General features: G+C 39.1%; 1 protein-coding gene across 2 annotated transcripts; it reads right to left on the bottom strand.

Moving 5' to 3' along the window:
- Nucleotides 1–2,211: 2,211 nt before the first annotated feature.
- On the bottom strand, nt 2,212–11,114 carry LOC108672630 (protein abrupt). 2 transcript variants are annotated; one of them, XM_018160344.2, is made up of 4 exons: nt 10,956–11,108; nt 10,042–10,668; nt 9,301–9,462; nt 2,212–4,211 (listed from the first exon to the last, which is right to left on the bottom strand). In XM_018160344.2, exons 1-4 carry the CDS (start codon nt 11,061–11,063, stop codon nt 3,489–3,491), a joined length of 1,620 nt encoding a protein of 539 aa, XP_018015833.1. In that variant the 5' UTR covers nt 11,064–11,108; the 3' UTR covers nt 2,212–3,488. The 2 variants fall into 2 exon arrangements, with proteins under 2 accessions (XP_018015833.1, XP_018015824.1); XM_018160335.2 differs by lacking the exon at nt 2,212–4,211 and adding an exon at nt 7,237–8,448 and having other exon boundaries at nt 10,956–11,114.
- Nucleotides 11,115–21,713: the final 10,599 nt, after the last annotated feature.

Consider the following 21,713-nt stretch of genomic DNA (forward strand, 5'->3'; position numbering starts at 1 on the left):
ATTCCATGGCATCTACGACAACTGCTTCTATAAACAACCCTAGTTTTCGGTTGGAACTATCAAGAACCGGAGTTAAAGTGTTTGGTTGGAACTATCAACAACCGGAGTTAAAGTTTTCGGCTGGAACTATCAACAACCGTAGTGAAAGTGTTCGGTTGGAACTATCAACAACCCTAGGGAAAGTGTTCGGTTGAAACTATCAACAACCCTAGTGAAAGTATTTGGTTGGAACTATCAACAACCGTAGTTAAAAGTGTTTGGTTGAAACTATCAACAACCTTAGTGAAAGTGTTCGGTTGGAACGATCAACAACCCTAGTTAAAAATGTTTGGTTGGAACTATCAACAACCCAATAGTGGAAGTGTTTGGTTGGAACTATCAACAACCGTAGTTAAAAGTGTTTGGTTGGAACTATCAATAACCCCAGTGAAAGTGTTTAGTGGGAATTATCAACAACTGTAGTGAAAGTGTTCGGTTGGAACTATCAACAACCGGAGTTAAAAGTGTTTGGTTGGAACTATCAACAACCCTAGTGAAAACTGTTTGGTTGGAACTATCAACAACCGGAGTTACAAGTGTTTGGTTGGAACTATCAACAACCCCAATTAAAAGTGTTTGGCTGAAATTATCAACAACCCTAGGGAAAGTGTTCGGTTGAAACTATCAACAACCGTAGTTAAAGCTGTTTGGTTGGAACTATCAACAACCCTAGAGTGAAAGTGTTTGGTTGGAACTATCAACAACCCTAGTGAAAGTATTTGGTTGGAACTATCAACAACCGTAGTTAAAGCTGTTTGGTTGGAACTATCAACAACCCTAGAGTGAAAGTGTTTGGTTGGAACTATCAACAACCCTAGTTCTATTTAAGCACTGGTAGATATAATCTTATATTTGGTATTTTCGATGAATAATTTTGAATAAGTGATCGATGTGTCGAAGTACATTTTGTGATTTACGTGTAAACAACATTCATTTATCAATTAATTTTAGACAGCAATATAAAAAAAGACTTATATTTCTGAATATAAATTCATTTTCATTTTTACCTCCAATTAAAAGTCTTCCAATGAATGAAAACGATAGGAAAGCGAATGTAATTAAAAAGTCCAGCATCCGAAAAAACGGCTTCGTGAAACCATGCATTGAAACACTCGTTAAAGTACATTAGTTTGAAGAGCGTCACTATAAATAGGGTGAATGAGACGCGAGTGGCACAAAGAATACAGCATCTGTACTACGACGCTAGACATATAACAAAATAAGAAATAAAATAACAACAAATTAATCCTTTTGAGAAACGGCGGAACATTATATACATACGGCCAACTATAAACATGTACAACGAGCGATGCAACGTATTTAAATAAAGCTAGACGCGATAACAGAAGTACAAGGAGGTTGGGCACTGAAAAGCGTTACTTTAAAAATAAACAACCTTATGAGGATCACCGTTGAGTCGGTCTAAGACAACAATAGCTACCGATGCTTCATCTTAATGATTACTTGACGCGATTCATATCAAATAATAAAGACACGGAGCCAGGCTCGAGGGTGAAAGAGCGTCCATTATGAGAGAATCAATACATTGAATAATATAGGTACTACCAGAAATACGTTCACAGAAACATTGTTCATGTCGGACTCTGTACTTTTACCTCACAGCATGCATGGGTTCATAAATCTTGATAAAAACGATAACTGTGAGGCATTATTTGCATTACCATTAAATTCGTCAACAATGCCCGTGGCGAAGGAAAAATTAACGCTATTGAAACTTTTTTCATATCTGCCTTGAAAAAAATGTGAAGAAGCAAATATAGTTAAAAAAAAGGAAACTCGAATTGCAGAAATCTAGAGAACTTCAAGAAAAAGTGTCACATGGGACAACATATTTCCTTTTCTTATTTCTTTCAAAAACGAAGTCACATGGTGTAAAAAAATCAATTTTCCGTATCTCCTGCAGTTACAGAAAAAGTCTCACATCGAAGAAAAAAGACATTTCCACACCCTACACTACTCACGGAGAAAATTTCTGTTCGCAAAACGTAATGATAGCGACTCACATACAAGTAGTGTAAACAGAGGCAGAATTCAGTACACTACAATACGGTACCGTACTTAATCGCTGCCTCACTACACTCCAATACTTAATCACTGCCTCATTACACTCCAATACTTAATCACTGCCTCACTCCAACACTTAATCGCTGCCTCATTACACTCCAATACTTAATCGCTGCCTCATTACACTCCAATACTTAATCGCTGCCTCATTACACTCCAATACTTAATCGCTGCCTCATTACACTCCAATACATAATCGCTGCCTCAAATACTACATTTTGTACCGTGATATTAGTTCCACTACATTGCAATGTCTTGGGCAAAGAAACAATATTTCCTACATGTACATTATTCTAGAACATTACATCAACACTCAACAACCTATCGCCCTCAGTAGACGAGCTCGGGCACCTTCATTAAAGCTCTATTGAACTGAAACTCCAGCTACTTAGGAGAAAAAACATAAAAATTCACGTATAAACTTGAAACATAAAATATTGCGTGTAAATTTAATCCTTTGTTTGCACATTCATGACAATGCTATTCATCACATAGAGCCGGCGATCTACTATATAGGAAGTAGTGTTAAAGAGTAGGAATTTAAGGGTTAAAGAGCAGAAGATTAAGGATTAAAGAGCAGAAGATTGAGGGTTAAAGAGCAGAAGATTAAGGGTTAACGGGCAGACGATTAAGGGTTAAAGAGCAGAAGATTGAGGGTTAAAGAGCAGAAGATTAAGGGTTAAAGAGCACAAAAAACTGCATTGCAAGCAGCCATAGAGTCAGCATAATCCTGGAAGCTTTAATAACATGATTATAAATAGTATCAAATATCGTAGCCGGTATCATAACATAAAAATACATACTACATATGAAACTTTGAGTGATTGCTCATTGCACGAGTATCTATCCAAATTAATACTACTATATTAATACTCTTATTTTTCTTCAGTAAGATTGAAGTAATAATCGAAAGTTAAACCAACATATTGAATGTAAACACAACTTTGATTAAGATTTATCAAACTCACAGCGCAACCAAATCGGCAAGAGAATCTCCAGGTTGCCCACGTTATAAATAAATAATCAGGAGCAAATTATTTTTTTTCTCTAATGCATAATCGCGGTCAAACGGCGGTGATAATAATAACTAATAAGATTTTGTTAACGAGAATATAATTTAGCTGCCGGAACATGACGTTCCATTTGACCGACTCATGGAAGCTATAACTAAAAAAAATTAGTGGGTCGTGCTTTCCAAATAGTGATACACTTTCTGCACGTAGAGCTAATACGCTCTTTTTCCGGACTAAACTGAGTCACGATAACCTACACTAGGCAAAAAGTGCATCGTTATTTGGACAAAGTCATGTTCATTTTTCAGAGTATACTTCATGAATATAAGAGGGGGATGCCCATCACTGATATCATTTGTGGGGTATAACATTGCGTAACATGGATTCGATACTACCTGGGGCATCGGGATGTCGGCTCAGGATATGACTCTTAAGATTGCCTTTGAGCGCGGCGCTGTAGTCACAATGGGGACACTTGAAGGGACGTTCCCCAGTGTGTGTTCGCATGTGTCTCACCACGTCAGCTCGGGACTGGAAATGCTTGAGACACACGTGACAGTCATGGATACCTGTCGTCCCTGATACACCAAACGACATTAAATGACGCGCCGATGATCCGGACATCGAGAAATTCCCATTACCAACACTCGAGTCCTCTCCGTTGCTTCGAGAATATTTGTCTCTGTAGCGATAAACACTGCTTTCTTCCCGCGCAGTATTCTTGCCCTGCATGATATGTGAAATACGAGAAGATGAAGTTTTGCGGTAATTGCCGCCTCCGCCATCGTACGCAGATGATGATAGAGGCAGGTAGCCGGTGGCACAACTAAATGCTTCCAAGCGTCCAACAGAAGCCAGAAGCTGCTGATCGCTGTCGCTGAACGCAGAATTTCTAGAAGCTGATGCAGTGAGAATATTTTCCGTTAACGCCGAGCCGCCATTAGCGTCTGAAGAGGCGACAACTGAAGAGTTGGTTACGGAGGACGCGAAGGCGTTCTGGGCGGAGGCAACTACAGTTGTAGGATCGCTGTTATGGGCTGAGAAGGCTCCCAGGTCCGCGTCGCTGGAACACACCTAAAACATAAAACGGCATAAATTCGAATGTTTTTGCGTTCAATAAGTTCAATATTCCATAAGATTGTACGTTCTTTATGGGAGTCTCCGGTAATTGGTCGTAAGTGATAACAATAGGTTCGTACTGCTGCAATTCTCAAAACCCTACCAATACCTGACATTCTTTAAATCAGCATAAAAGTTCATCTATTAGCAGCTCAATCCTAACACATATACCGCGGTTTTATGAAATAGATCATCATATCTAATGAAGGTTTAGAAGAAATCTTTCGACATCAAGACGTATTCTCCGGTGTCGTTTCACTAGCCCTGAAAATGCCGAGTCAATGCCCAGTTTTCGGAAGATCAGAACTGAAAATTAAAATCATTTATCATTTGAATATGACCTTGAAATTTTCTACTCAAATCTAATCATGAAATAACTGCAAGGCCCAGAACAGAAGTCTGAAGATCTCTGGAAGGATTGTAACGAAAAGCATGTACGAATTTACGACACTTTACTCATGTGTGAAGAGACTGTAGAATAAATACTATTTCTCTTCGAATTAATTTTAAAATTCATTTCTTTAACGTAGATGGCACACTGAAGAACATTACATACGTAGTTTCCTTAGAATGCGCTAGCATGCATATCGAAAGTAAAGTGCAGTGTAAGCAAGTGGTCTGATAAAGAAGTCATACTCAACAAGTGAACAATTTCCGAATACTATTTCCTTGAGTTACAAGAAACGAGGAGCTGAACATGAATCAATTTAAAAAAATCAATGTAAATACTGTAATGGAAAATTATCCGCGAGAATGAGAAAATCATTATCTCAGTCGCGTAAAAATTCACTTTAACATTCCAACACGGAGAAAATATTAACTGGAAGCCGTGGTAATTCAACAAAATGCTTTTTTCCCCACGACTGATTTGATACACGCAACGCATTTATTATAACATTTTATAACGAAACAACGTCAACAACATCACACAGATGCAACGAGATCAGATCTCAGGGCCTATACCTTCAAAAAAAGTTAAGAGATCGTAAGTTCATCAGCCAATCATTGACGGCCTTCCAAACAGAATCCATCAATCATAGACAAGAAAATAGAGCGTAAGTACTTACGTTCACTTAGCGAGTTTTGAAAGTATGGCCCCAGGAGTAGCGCGGCATTAATGACCATCAGTTTGTGTGGCAATCTCCTAAAACAAAAATTAAATTTCCCGGTTCCATAGAAGTATCAAAGATACCGCAACAATGTAAAGATAAGAAGAAACTCTACGGTGGTGTAATAATTACATTTTTATTGGTGGAATAAAAAATGCTGTGAATTCATTTATACTGAAACATTTAACTTGAACATAATTAACTAGAACATTCGTAGCAAACTAACACTATATCAAACTACAAAACAATTAAATCTAACGATGATATGCAGTAGTTTCAATAACCCAAACTGATGATCTTTCTTTGATATTCCACTGCTGATAAAATACTTAATTTTAATTTCCTTTTATAAACCGGAGATTCTACTTAATAATATTTAAAACTAGACAACGAGCCACGACTCAATACCAAGACCTGAGAACTTCTTTGACACAAAACAGAAAACAAACAGATAGCTTATTTATGAAGTTTCCTTCTATACCATTTTTCAATAAGCACACTTTAGATTGTGAGGAACTAAAATCTAGAAGCAAAATAAGAATATAATTCTAATATCATCCTGCATGAACACCTGGATTTACATTTAGCGCTCACAAGCGCAAGCTGCAACAGGACCGTATTTCCATTAAACGTGCCGCAGCTAACGGGTGGAGAACAATGCAACACAAAAACACAATAAGACCATTAGACCTCAGTATAATTCTTGGTACAAATCATGCTCAGCCACTGTAAAGTTGACATGAATAAATACAACGTTACTGCATTGACATGTTAAAATCATGTTCAGCCACTGTAAAGTTAACATGAATACAACGTTACTGCATTGACTACAGCGTCTTCATTCCGGGTGTCAAAGGCGCTTTTGTGGTGCATGGGCACGAGTGACTTTGTTATTCTGTTTCACATAAACTAACTCAGAAAATATATTCCAATAAAATATTTTCTCTGTAACACCAAGGAATGCAGCATGAAAGGTTATGTGACGCTTAATGTTGTTTGATAAGCTTCATACAGAAAATGAAGTGCACAAACATTTGATCTGTGATTCCCACAAATGCACCAGGGTAAGGTTGATCGGTGTGCTTGATCTTCAGCAAATATACGATTACATTTCATGTTAATTGAGATATTATTGAAACCAAAGCTCCCAGGCACTCAAAAGCTCTACATGGCACTCAAAAATGTCGACACATTTGTCAAGCAGTGTACAGATTTATCTGCAGAGGCAAAATTAAGGAACATTATTATTCAGCAATAAATTTGAATAATTAAAACTCAGCCATCAAGCTGATTCAAGCAGTGTACAGATTTATCTGCAGAGGTAAAATTAAGGAACATTATTATTCAGCAATAAATTTGAATAATTAAAACTCAGCCATCAAGCTGACATACAATTGAAACGCAAATAATTTTAATACAAACCTTTTAAAATTTAATCAGTTACCTCCATGTTTATCAGGACATCATCACAGAGAAGAAGAGAGCGAGAGGGTGGGAAATCAATCACTTAAGTGTTGATTGTAGTCTAAATATTTAACACTTGATTAATGACGTGCTTTGTACGATTATTACTCATACGTGATGAGGGCATAATGACTATAATTGATGTATTAGCGTCTGTAAAAATACGAAAAACTGTAAATTATGAAACCGATTAATAGTATTGTTAGTATTTAAATCTAGGTGCACGATTCAGGGATTTGAATTCCATCATACAATGTACAGCAAAAACTTTACGACGCTTATCCCGATAATCTGAAAATTATGATAATCGATCGAATCGATTGGTAATTATCATAATTTATCGAATAATGATCGATTATCGAATTATGATCGATAATCGAATTATGATCGATAATCGAATTATGATCGATAATCGAACCGATAATCTGAAAATTACTGTGAAAATTAGGAATGAACCACACACCTCACAACACCAACACTTATACTCGTAAAAGTAATAATTATTTGTTTTGTGTTTTCATGTAGACGCAGCCTTTATCGGTGCAATAACTTTTCCTAGACCAGAAATACTGAGAAATATTGATATTTGAGAACTACACATATTGCGTTACACTACACTATATGCGTTACACTACACATATTTCCTGTAACGCATTCAATAAATAAGCTTAAGTTTACGATTGGGATTTGCTAAGCCGCGGGACTTCTGCAATGGAGGAGACTGTATCTTGAGACGTTGCTTCCGATCTGGTGGAATTATTTGGAGGAGAAGAAAGCTGCTCCGAAAAGCTTGGTATCTGAAGAGAAGACGATGGAAGATTCATCAGCGCACCAAGAGCATCCAAGTGAGCTGACTGGAGATCAACTACAGAAAATGATGTCGAAGATGAACTGGGTCTGGTGGTTGCCTGCTCAATGGTGCTGTGGCTAGGGTGCTGGGGTCCGGGCATGCTGTGATCTGACATGCTGTCGTTGGATGGCCAACGATCAAACGGCACAGAGGTTCCCGGTACTGCATTAAAGTGTTGGAATTCTTCACGATCTTTGGCGTGGACTTTCCGCACATGGACCGTCAAATTACTTTTCTGTGCTGACCGGTAAGGACAGTGAGGGCATGAGAAAGGACGCTCGCCAGTGTGTTTCCTCATGTGCGTTTTAAGCCAAGAATCGCGATCTGTAACGTATCCACATTGCGGATAAGGACACAGAAGTTGACGATGAGCGACTCTACCGTGCCCCAGCTTCGAGGGCGCCATGCCGCTGAAGAAGTTAAATGCACCTCCAGTACCCACCAAAGACTTCCCCTCACCGCGGTTGGCATCAAATATCAAGGAGGAGTTTCGCAAGTCGCTGCCGTTACATCCATCGAAACTCGTCCTTCTCCTGTGGCTGTCACTGCTGGCCCAGTTGATCTTGTTAGATTTGTTCGAGGTGTCCATTGAGGCCGCGTCCACCGGCGCTTCGCTCGTCAAACTTGTGACAGCGGACGGCGAGAGCAGCAGAGGAGGTAGGTCTTCCGACGCTGCTCCTCCATCAGGATTGACTTGAGCTCGTGACATGCGAAGGGCACCATCACTGAGGCTCCCCTCCCCATGATCCTTCACCTCCATCAGGAGGCCCTGAGAGCCGAGGGAGGGGAGCCAGTTAGTGAAGGAAGGGCTAACTCAAACACGAACTAGTCTTTACCATGTTTTATTCAGTAGCGTTTATACAATTAAAAAATAATAATACATCCAACAAAAGACGATAAGTATAAAGTGGTGAGTATTTTAGAATACAAACGAAAAAGGGTTAACAAAATCTCAATACTTTGAAGACAAAACCTACAATCGCACCAGAATTTTCACACGTTCATCCTTCGGGCTTCATTCAAGAGAAACCAATTCATGACCTAGAGCTTAAGTTTACGACGTTGACAACGAATCGAATATGACATGAAGATCGAGAGAAATGATCTGCACGTCGACAGCTAACATGAAACCAAAACGTCTAAGACCGTACTACTGTATGAATCAATCTCAATGCACAGTATGAATGTCATCTGAATAAACATTCGTGTATAGAAAGAATAATCTTTTACTCTATGAATTTTTTCAGTTTCACTACGTTTGCTAGTAGACACGCTTCACGATAGTTATCAGTTTTACAGTTTAACCCACAAGGCAGTTCATGTCACGTATTGAATAAAGCTAATGTTAAAGGAAGACAGCACTACAATTGAGGACTGAAATTGCATTTAATATCGTCAGTGGCATTGGTCTAGTTGTCTTAAAACAACATCAAATAGACATTTGCTATCCGTTTGGTCTTAGAACTTAAAAAACGTCAAATTGAGTGATATAAAATTTAAATCTTCAACCTAAGCTGAACTGGTAACATTTAACATCCCATCTCATTTCTTCAACCTGATTTCCTGAAAACAATATAACTGGTTAAATGAAAGAGGTTGTACATACAATGTAGTCTCTTACCATTCTGTCGCGAGCAGCAGTGAAGGGTAGCCAAGAAAGATCGCTGGCAGATTCATTACTCCAGCTTACTGCTGTGGATCCTTGCTGCTGCTGCCATACTTGAGCTACCGAGTCGTCCAAGTCTCGGTCAGAACTCTCGCCCTCCTCTTTAACTCTGATGCCCTATAAGAGACAATTAATATCATCAAAGCGTTGGGAAAATGCAATAAGGATTTAATAGAATTACCCTAAGTGGAGAAATTGACATGTGTGATTATAGGTTAGATCATTAGATTAGTTGAATGCAAAACGTTAGATTAGTTGAGAAGGCGACTGACAGATTGTAAGCAATCTAGTGCTTATCATGAAAACAACATACTTCAGCTGCTGGAGATTTGTGACCTCTGTACTAGTTATGAACAGTAACAGGAATTTGAATTTATTCAAATACCAAATGTTAAATGTTTAGGGTAAAAAATATGCATGCCTTCAAATCTCTAATTCAATTTCTTTATGGATCAATGGCTGATAATAATATATGGGTGGTACAAACTGCAAAATCAGACACAGCTCTTTTCTCTCATACATTTTTTTGCAACTTACAAAGAAATTAATACCTAGTCTTGCAAATAATACATCAATGTACTTTGATGCAAATGATTTATTGATTAATTTGCAGAACAACAAATCAGCCCCATTAATAGATCAGCTCTAAATATGTATCCAAATTTGAAGAAAAAGCAATTACTGCTAAAATGTTACCTGCTCCTCAAACAATTCATTGTGGAGTTCACTAGAGTCTGGGGATTTTTCTTCCTTCACATTATCTTGCATCTCCAAAAACTCCCTATCCTGCAGCTGTTGATGATCATTTTGCAGAACAACCTCATCAGGAGATGATTCTCTTCTTCCTAAATCATTTGTAAAAGATTTTTTCAAACGCTTGGAAACATTATCTATACTATCACTAGACGATTGTTGATTACAGTTACTTGCACTTCCTGAAAGATAATTCTTTCTTTTCTTGAGTATTTTGGAATTATTTTTGTCACTTAAACTTGAGTTCCTCTCAGCATGGTTATTAATGACTGATATCAAGCCCTGAGCTGGTTCTTCATCTGGAGCTGCGAGTCCCTTGATTTGAAGCGTTTCTGCAGCTTTGATGAGTGTTGGGAGATGAGCCTGTGGTACGTTTACTTCACCAGCATACATGTAGCTCAATAAATAATTGAAGTTTTGATGAGGTAGATCATGTAGCACTACCACAGGATGTTTGCATGGAGTGCTTGAAAAAAGTTGGGCAAAAAAATCACTGCATGTTGATAAGACCAGCTTGTGTACAGGGAAGAGGTGTCCATCACAAGCTATGGTGGCATCACTCAGCATAGCCTGAAAAATACAGGGAAGGAATGAAGAGTATTTCAATGCCTTTTTATAGTTAAAATGATGTGATGAACAAAATCAGGAAAAAATTATTTAAATAAAAAAGTAATCATATAAGGAATCAAGAAATGATTTTGAATGCTTCCAAAGTCATTCAATTATAATGGACTCAATGTAATTAAGAACCCAAGAAGTATAAATTCAATGCTTTTCATTACCTGAATGAATATCCCATGGTATCAGACAAATTTAATGATAAATATTTACTGGAAAAACAGTAACAGATGACTTACTTTTTCTTGTAGTGAGGCAATAGCTATCCTGAAATTTGACAAATGGTTGTTCCATTTCAAAGAGAGCAAATGGCTGCTCTGGCTGCTTTCATCTAAATCATTAGTCATTGTGACTTGATAGCATCCTATAATTCTAAGAAAATGTATACAATATTAACATTAAATTTCTGAAATGTATAAACAGCACTGGTAATTAGAAAATTTTTATGCACCTTTAAATCATTTTCCAACCATAACTATCAGGTTATACATTTAATTTAGCTTTTCATAAAAAATTAGGGCTTAAATTTCAGAATATTATCAAAAAATATCAAACAAAGGCAATGTAAATAAACAGATCACTCCTTAAGAATCTTGTTTACCAATGAATTCTACCAGCTCCCATAGTCAAACTTCAAATAAATTCAAATTTTAGGCATCTCGAAATACATAAAAATTAAAAAGTAATTAGGTCTTTTTCAATCCAGCTCCTAGCCTCCTTGCAATATTCAGAATTCAGATGAAATTGGTATTGTGCCAGTGCCAGGGTGCAGAAAAAGGGGTGAATATTGAAAGATTAGTGGCAAGGCAAAAGGCATCAGCAGCAAAATTTACGCCTTCAGAAGATCTTGCTAACACATTTGGATTGAAATTATTGCATTTTAAAAATTCCTTTGAAATTATTGTAAATCTGGAAGACCGCAAGTACACACAGTAAGGTTTCTGGTCCGTCAGTCTGTCGGATGGATCAGGATGCAGTGAAGCTTTTCCAGAAATCTGTTGTGATGATGCAGTGCGTGGATAGTAAGGGATATACTATCAAAGTTGTTAGCAGCATTTCTTATTAAAAATTACCCGCCGATGTATCTTGAAAATGGCTGGTGATGCTTTGGGCTAAAAATTCATATATTGGCAAAGCTGCTTGCATAGTGTCGTGACTCGTAACAAACCATAGATTTTTTTAGAATCAGTTAATTTTTAATTTCCTCACGATTTAAACCAATTTCTTATGTATGATAATGCAGGTATCAAGGATACTTTACTGGTCTACATAATACATATATAGTCAGATGGGGTAAGACAGGACCGAAATCACTAACAAGCCCGTAGCATCTATACCATGAATAATTAAAAAATCCTAAACCTATCACAAGGTGTATCTATGCAATGGGCTTCTAAGCTACAACTCTGACATTTTGCATCTAACATAGTTTTCTGTAAAGATTAAAAAAAGTGAGCTGGTCCCATCTTACCCCATTGGGGTAAGATGGGACCAGGCATGGGGTAAGACAGGACCAACTGGTTATTCTTATGTTACAAGGTTTTTAATAAAAGTACAAATCTGATATTCAATATTATCCATCTAGAAATACATTATTTGATTAAACAACCACTTGTTACTGTTTTGTGTTGCGGGAAGTCAACTATAATATCAGTCACATTGAAGTTTTTGTCACGAGAAAACTTTGTTAAGCATAATAAAGGTGGGTTGGCTTTGGTTCATTGTAGAGCACTGTTAAATGCGTCCTGTATATTCCATTACCTAGTGTCATTGTCTGAAAAATTTTTCACTTTGGTAATAAAACCAATGGATAATAATTTGAGTGTCAGACATCATGAGTTTTCTTGCTAACTGCATTTGTGGTGCACTTCTTCAAACATAGCTCATGCCTTCTCACAGAGTTGTGATCATAATTATTTTTCATGTTTCACACAATGATTTTCCCCCTAACTATTTTGTGACCCTTCTTTACATAGGTTTTCTTTGAAAATTAGCCAGAAATTCATTATTTGCAGAAGAGGGTTGAAACAAACACTGAAATGATGGGCAATGATTGCACTAACATATACTTTTGTCAAATTAAATTCAGTGCAATTAGAATGCACACCATGGGCTGGTCCTTTCTTACCCCATGAAGGCTGTGATCCTGTCTTACCCCATTTGACTATATAGCCTATAGGACTCAAAAATGAACTTGATGGAAGGTCTAAAAAACTCACTACCTTGACACTAATCACGCTATGGCTGCTTGTGCCTTGCACCCTCTGCACGTTGCACCATGGGTATTGTGCATACGTGCTTACAGCTTAAATAACCTAAACCCATATTGGCCATATATATAATATATGAGACTGGTACCTACTTAGTACTTACATAGTGGCAATTGCAAATCAGACATTTTTTATAATCAGTTCATTTTCAATTTCTTTATTTGCTCAAGATTTAAACCAATAATTTATGTATGATAATGCTGGAATCCAATATCCATAATACTAAGGAATTTAAAAGCAAAGAAAACGCCAAAAAAATCACCATATCGATATTGAAAACATTTCGGAGTCCAGCTCCATCATCAGTTTGACTAAACTAAAAATGAATAAAATCACTTTAAAAGTCAAAATTCAAAGGCAGACATAAAACCTAAACAAGACCTAACATTATATCAAAATAATGTGATATATATATTATATTAATGATATAAGTACCATAATACTAAATACTTTGCTGGTCTAGGCTACTCATACTCATAGCCTCATAGGACTAGGAGTGATAGGACTAAAAAATAAACTTGAGGAACAGTCTCAAAAGACAAAAACTTCCATCATTTAGGTATCATTATGCTGGGCACAGTGGGCAGCTGCCAGCTGGTACAAAAGGGCAGTGTGCTACTTGAGTACACTAAGTACAGTAAAGTACTAAATGCTAATCTTGTTAAGTTGTTCACAATTTCACATGTGCTGATGTGATGTGCATGTGGGTGTGACACTGTGGCACATTGCACATCACTGACATCAGCACATGTGAAATTACCATGTCCATGTGGGATGTGGCATCATGTGGGCATGTCCTGCATGTGCTATGTGGCTACCCCTACCCCAGCCTACCACCTAGCCCTAGGCTAGGCACCTACCACTACCGCACTACGGCAGTAACGGCACTACCAGGCCTATGCAGAATTGCAGATCACAGCATCAGCAGATGCACATCCAGCACATGCTTGTTCAATTTAATCAACTAATTTTTTAAATTTGTACATAGATTGCAGTCATTGTACTGCTAGCTATGGCATTGTCGTTGTGCAAACATATTTGACTTGCCGGGCGGATATTCCAACAATTCCATCATACAACTCAACACAACTCTCAAGTCACTTGTCACTCAATAGCCTAGTTTGACAGCAGCATTTGTGAAAACTTTAGACAAAATTTTATTTTAGGAAGGACTAAATTTTATTAATGCAACTCAAGTGTCATTGATGTATGCAATAAGCATTAGGATTTATGAGAAGAGTCGGAATTTAACTTTCAAGACGTTAGACGAGCAAAAGTCCATGGAACAAAACCTTGCGCCTTACGCTTACAGTACGCTCGCCGAAGCCCGAGTGGGACAGTGGGGACTAATAAAAATTTTTAGGCCATTTGAATTTTGAAGCTCTATTGATTCGGTTTTCTATATAATGCTTCATCAAGTGAAAAAATATTCAAGTAAATCACGTTAAATTCGTTTTGGCGTTGCTCAATCTGGCATGTAGCAACTGTTCTGCATCTATAAAGGCGGTATTCAATCGATCACGGACAGTTTGGTAGCAAATAGTTCATACTTTTGAGGTCCGAAAAAACGGATGGTTTACGTAGTTGATTGGATACAACCTCGGTAAAGTTTGGCTCATTTTAGCTGTTCTCTTAAATCACGCACTACATTTAGGCAATAATATTATTTGAATAATTATGTAAACTGTATACCAAAATTAATTTAAAAATCATTTCATTCAGTTGTGTTTGTGGTTAGGCACAAGCTGCGTTATTTCAGAACGATCTATCGTCAATAACATATAACTCTGTACGTTTCATGACGCAATAAACTATTATTAAAAAGTTCATCCAAATATAAGCGCAGATTTATAAATTCATAGGCTAGTCACCAACTAAGTTCTATAATCACTCGTTAATCACCAACAAGTCTGTCAAATAAAACAAAAAGCGTTTAGTATTGCGTCCTAGAGCTAAAAACTTGGTGTTCGTGATCACTTGAGATACACAGAACAGTTATAGGATGAACATCACGGTATACGTTTTCCCCAAAAGGGTTTCGTTTCTGCTGGTAATGGCTTGTCCTACGCTGTAGTCACAGCATAATTTACAAAAAAAAAAAAATCAAGAACTGCACTGACAATCGTTATAAAGCAAGCCATCCACAACGAAACTTTATTCAAGTGAATATTTACATCTTTTGACGATTTTTGATAACTGACGATGGAGGGGAGCTGGACTTCGAAACGTTTCCTTTAGAGATACTATGATTTTTTGTGGAGTTTTCTTTGCTCTAAAGTTTTTAGTGAATTTGCGATTCATGCAAACGAGTGACATTATCACTTATTACTTAGTAACATTATTACTTGATTATTAAGATACTGCTGGCATGCGAAAGATTTTAACAAAGTCGTTCTGATATTTCTTGGGGTCGCCTGCCGAAGGCCACCACTGCCCTGGATGCAATGGACCATCATGATTCCTGCCTTCCGGAACGTAGCCTTCAACACTTCAAGCCGTCCGTTTCTAGGCCGTGGGTCGAACCAGCCCTCGGTCGAACGGCCACTTGTCTGAAACCTAACCTCAGATGCGGTGAACGTAAAATTACGTAATTTAACGATGCCCGGAAGTCAGATTCGATTCGCGGCCTGGTGGTGCACGGCAGGTGGTGGTCATGGCCGGAAGAGGACAAAGCCGAGTGGTGCACGGCTGATTGGTGGATGTCCGGAGAGATCCAAGGCGTTCGATTCAGGGCCTATTGGTGCACAAAATTGATGGTGCACGGCTGCGCTCCCCGACACTTCTAGGAATGTACAACAACGATCTTCAAACAGGAAAGTTTTCGCAAGACCTTCGTGAGACGTCAAAATTAGTATTCAAAGATCTTTTTGATTTTGTGTAGAAACATAGTGAACATAGAACTGCCATAAAAGTTTCAGATGCAGTATTCAAAATTAGCTTCGAGATAGCCTTCACTTGCTTTTTATATGCGCTGTATTGCATCCTTTGAAAAATTTTTAGGTGTATGATTAAATGTCAACTAAAACTACTACAAATAACATTTAACTTCTTTGCCGTTACAAGAAACAAATTTCCAGTTTTGATGGCAGCGCTCGGACACTTTTCCGGCCGTAGGCGCAATAGATCAGACGCTCTTAATAAGGAGTTCCTAATGCAGAAGCGATGGAGCTGTTGGTTGCTGTCGTGTTCCCGAAGCTAGAGTTTGGACACGNACATTTCTATCATTCTATGTGGTGATAGAAATTGTTTGTTGTGTATTCTGTAGCACAATTGTATATGCCTTAAAACTTTTCCCGGAATTGCCACGCTCGTCGTAATACCAGTAAATGTATACATTTGCTGGTATTACGACGATCGTGGCAATTCCGGGAAAAGTTTTGTGGCGAAAATTCTGGAAATTGTACACAGGTACATCAAATTGAACACCTTGGACGAAAAAACAATGATACACGTTAAAAATTTCGAAGACCCCGAAGGATTTGTCTTCGACTTACCACGAAGTTCCAATTCCGAAAATATCATACCGTTAGAAAATCTCGTGAACGGAATAATATTGACGGCGGGAAAAAGCCGAAGATTCAAAACCGTGCCGGTGATCATACTTTCAAATGAAAGGCCCCGAACAGACTATGCGTTCACATGCTGCATAGTCAGACATCCTGCAGGCACATAGGGCACATCCTGTCCTATCTGCCGACAGACTATGCGTTCACATCCTGCATAGAGAGGATATGGAACCAGCAATTTTTGATCTGCCATTCCCTGCAGTCGAACCGCCTAAACTGCCGATGGAAATTAATTTCTAAGCCGCGTGCACCTCCTGTCGAGAAGCAAGCAGCCAGTTGCTTCACCTGAGGAGAGCAGCCTGCTGCAAATCACGAAACACCGTAGTAGTGAAATATTATAAATTGTCAGGATACATGAGGAGCAAAAACTAATTCTTGCAAGTACAGATTTTTACAACAACGAAGCGGAATTGTTTGCTGCCCCTGCCCTCTCAGCTGAGCCCCAGTTTATAGAGGCCCCTGCAGCAGCAACTGGGAACAGTGCAGCGCTTTCCGTCGGTCTCCCCGCGGTCTTACGGAGCACAACCCCCCCATCAACCCAACCGCTCATCCATATCAACATGAACCGCCCTCGCAGGGCTGTGTCCAAAAAAATCTCTGGGCTATGTCCTCCTCGCAAGGCTGCCGGGGCACATGGATTTTTATAAATGCGACTGTGGTTATAGCACCCCACAAGCCTACTTGTCGCATGTAACGAAACATGTTCGAAATAAAAGATATAGTGTAAAACGGTGCTTCTTATCACACGCAGTGTTTTTAGGAACAAAACTTCATCTGTTGAAGTCTGTTGTTCATCTTCTGCTTCTGTCTCCAATATGAATATTTCAAAATAAAACCTACAACCTAACATTAATTCAACTTTTTCCTAAAATAAAGTTTTGAATATGTCTCCATGATGAATAATGCAACATTGAATAATAATATGTCACATTGAATAATGCAACGTACACTATGGATGGAAATATTGATACTAATCATATGAATATTTTATTGTATATATACTATAGGAAGACGATGGCGACGTGAATGAGGAGCGGAGGATTCTGGGAGGTCAACTTTCCCACACGTTCAAATCAATTTCGATGATCTAACACCAGATTAGCGGCGTGTCACGTAAAAATAATTTGCATTCTCCGTTAGTAGGTAATTTTCCACGATACAATAATGGTACACCGAGTGTACAGGAATGTTGCACATGCACACGTTGTAAAAATAAATGGTACGGGCGCAACATTTAGGGTATCTGTTGTACTTGTACGGACTCTTGCCTCTATATATCTTATGATGCTGACTGCCGTACCGAATTTTATGCACAACAGACATTCGAACTGGACCCGGTGCCCAGAGGAGCCGTTCCTCAAAAATTCACAGTGGTTTGGTTTCAAGTACGCCAACGTAAACAGGACCAACCACGATAATAAACCTGCGTCGGCGGCGGTAGATTTCACGCCAGTCGCAATTAGTACGGCCACGGCTTCAATGCATTGCAAACAGCACAGACGTGGAAGGCACTACCATAGTCATTGGGTCGGGGAGGATCTACGAATCAACGCAGCTGCATGACGAGCAACTAAAGGGCGGCTACACGAATCAATGCGTCATAACTCACGTGCTACCATGTGAGCTAAGAACAGTCGCGACGTTCCATGGATTATTTGCAGATGTCATTTCGTCATCTGCAAGTGCAGGTGACGGGCGCTCAGTTGAAATACACGAGTGCGAAGAATCCGTTTCTGGAGTCGGGAGATATGGAAACTGTCGGTGAGCGCCGCCCTTCTGTCGAAGAGAAGTACACCCTTTTGCCGTAACAACTTGCGAGTTCTGTTAATGCATCATTGCCTTGCCATCAACGCAAGTTACTAGGGCTCTAGGTAAAAATACCCCGTTGAGAACTAGCTCCCTATGTATTTTGATCCATAACTAATCACAGATTAGAATTAATTAACTAACTACCAATGATTAGCGTTGAGAAATAACCAATCCAAATGTATCCATAGTCTATACCTGACTTCAGTACGGACTATGGCACTAAGTCATACAGTTCGCAGTTAACAATTTCACTGCGTAAGCTTCATGCTGCAATCTATACCTTCTTCACAATTCATTTGGAGTCATTTGGACACCTACCAATAAAATTATTTAAAAACGGGTTCAAAAGCTAATTTAATAATCAGAATTTTCCGAATTTATGTCGTGCTAAGAACTTGTGAATATAAAATAAATTTTGAGGACTATTATGAATCGTCAGTACACCACTCGAGGTTGGCTTTAAACGCACGAAAAATATAATGAGGTGTTATGCGCAAAGAACTTTTCCCCTACCGGTCAACTTAGGTCGCAGCACCGGGAAACTAAATGCTCCGGATTTACTAGTCAACATTATTGCCGTTTTACAACACTAGTAACATGATTGGGCAGGGTGGCCCAGTGGTTAAAGATCAGAGTACCGAGATTGAAGCAGAGAGGTGCGGGTTCGATCCCAGCAGTGTTGCCAGATGGGCCTTTTTCAGGCCAAATTTCGCAAATGTGGCCTTTTTTGAAATGCATTGGCCTGAAAAATTTCATTAGGCCTTTTTGTCCGTTTTGGGCCTTTTTTTACGAAAAATGTAACTCTCGTTTTTTTTATGATAATTTTGTCCTTCAATTTTATCCAAGACGAGTGCACCCAAATTCAGTTTTGCCCAAGACGAGTACACTCAAATTTTGTCACGAAACTGTGTCAACACTTCGGTTTAGATGGGAACACTAGCGAGTGCTGCCTAATCTGGGCAACACTTTGGTTAAACCATGGGACTATTATCCAATTGCCGACTCGTATTAATTAAGAACCATCGACGGCAGAGCTGACAGAGCGTATAATCGAGTATAGTTTTCACTTCTAAAGAGCAGTACATTTAGCACTATTTTTTGAGGTTACAGCACAGCTTCTCGATATATTCAGCCTTCTGGTGTGAGTCACTTCAAGATATCACTTTGAACAAATAAATTTTATTTCCTGTGCAACTAATGATAGGCAATATATAATTTTCCTACGCATTCAAAAGTTGTGATAAATTTATAGGATTGACTTTTAATATTTAGATTAGTCTTGCAAGGACCACATCATCTCTATACCGCAGAAGTGAGTTTAAATTTTTTCATCTTCCGATTATAAATATTCTACCGTCAATGCCAACATGTCAAAAACTTCGCCACATGGGTCGCCTGTCGAAGACCACTACTGCCCTGGATGTAATGGGCCATCATGATTCCTGCCTTCCGGAACGTCGCCTTCATCACTTGAAGCCGTCCGGATCTAGGCCGTAGGTCGAACCAGCCCTCGGTCGAACGGCTACTTGTCGAAAGACGATAAATTTTGGAACAGAACTATGCTATCTGAAACCTAACCTCAGATGCGGTGAACGTAAAATTACGTAATTTAACGATGCCCGGAAGTCAGATTCGATCCGCGGCCTGGTGGTGCACGGCAGGTTCTATGCGAGGCCGGAGGAAGACAAAGCCGAGTGGTTCACGGCTGATTGGTGGATGTCCGGTGATATCCACGGCGTTCGATTCAGGGCTTATTGGTGCACAAAATTGGTGGTGCACGGCTGCGCTCCCCTTTACTATCTATTTTGTTAGCAAAATAGCAAAACTGAGCCCAAAGTCCCCAAACTCTCTAACGCGAACGAAAAGCTTTATGGTTGTTAATTAGGTCGCATTTGAATCCTCAATATCATGTATTATACGGTTTTATTTACGGTCGGCGAGTAACGTGCAATTCGCTGCAGGCTGGCGGCTTATGTAGCATTGACGGTAATTCAGCTCATACACGTGATGAAATTGGTGAATTTTTTGCTGTCTGAAAGCCTTGAGAGTAAATGCATGCACTGCAAATGGTTAGAACTACCTTAAATTTAAAAATTTTCTATTAATTTCAAATGGGGCCTTTTTGGGCCTTTTTTGTGAGTCAAATTGGCCTTTTTCTCTTGGCTCCATCTGGCAACCCTGGATCCCAGCTCTGTGCAGCAGTTTCTGGTCAGAATCGGAGGAGGCCGGGCGGTTAAGCACTACAGAAGTGAGTTAATTGCGAGCTCAGGACCTCAACAAGCAGTGAATGTTCTGTGATGTAGAGAATCGGCGACATGTCGACGGCCTAATAAGCGGCGAAACCGCCATTATTATTTTAATTAAGTGCCTTCGCAGATTTACGTATTGAAGCATGCAACGAATTACGGCGAAATGGATGCACAATGGTGGCTAATTAAGTGATAGAATAAAAGTTTCGGCGTTGAAGAAATAGGCCCATGGCCTGTTGCCGATTTTTGAACTTTTCGTGACTTGTTTCACAAGGGATCCGGCCTTTGGAACCCGATCTTTCCATAGCTGACGATTGATTGAGATAGCTGCTGGACTTATTGCCTGGTCCGTAATTTGCTAGGCATTTTAAGACTGAACATATGCACCTGCATAGCTTCGTCTAGTCTGTTTTTGAAGATGTTCATACTCGGAGAGTCAACGATGCTATCAGGGAGGCTGTTCCACATGTCGGTGACTCGGAAGCAAGAAGAAATGTTGACGCAGGGATGTGTTCCAACGCTGTTTTTTCAAGTTTATAGCCGTGGCCCCTGGTGTTGGTTCTTGTTTCAAATTCTAGTAATCCTGAGAGCTTGTATAATACTTGTTTACTTCAATGAGGTCCCCACGCAGACGTCGATAACTGAGGCCTGGAAGCTTTATAATCTTTAATCTTTCCTCATAGGACTTGCCTTTCAAGCCCGGAACTATCCTTGTTGCGCGTCTTTGAACACTACTAAATTTCTATCCTTTTCAAATTTCGGTAACCATACGACGTTTCCAAACTCTAGGTTCGGGCGCACGACAGCAACAAACAACTGCTTCATCGTTTCTGCATCTAGGAACTCGAAAGAGCGTCTGATCAGTCCAAGTCCTGTCTCTTATACACATCTAGATGTGTATAAGAGACAGAAAAATTTCAACTCATTGTCGATGTTAACTCCTAAATCCTTTTCCGTTGTTGACTTCGACATCATCACTCTGTCGTTGCAACCGTGTCTTCTCATACTGTAATCTTGCTGTTCATTATTCTTGCCAAGGTGGATAACTTTACATTTGTCAGCGTTAAAACGCAGCTGCCACTTATCAGCCCAGTCAACCAGCT

The sequence above is a fragment of the Hyalella azteca genome, unplaced genomic scaffold (assembly GCF_000764305.2).
Source record: "Hyalella azteca isolate HAZT.00-mixed unplaced genomic scaffold, Hazt_2.0.2 contig429, whole genome shotgun sequence".
NCBI classification, from domain to species: Eukaryota; Metazoa; Arthropoda; class Malacostraca; order Amphipoda; family Hyalellidae; genus Hyalella; species Hyalella azteca.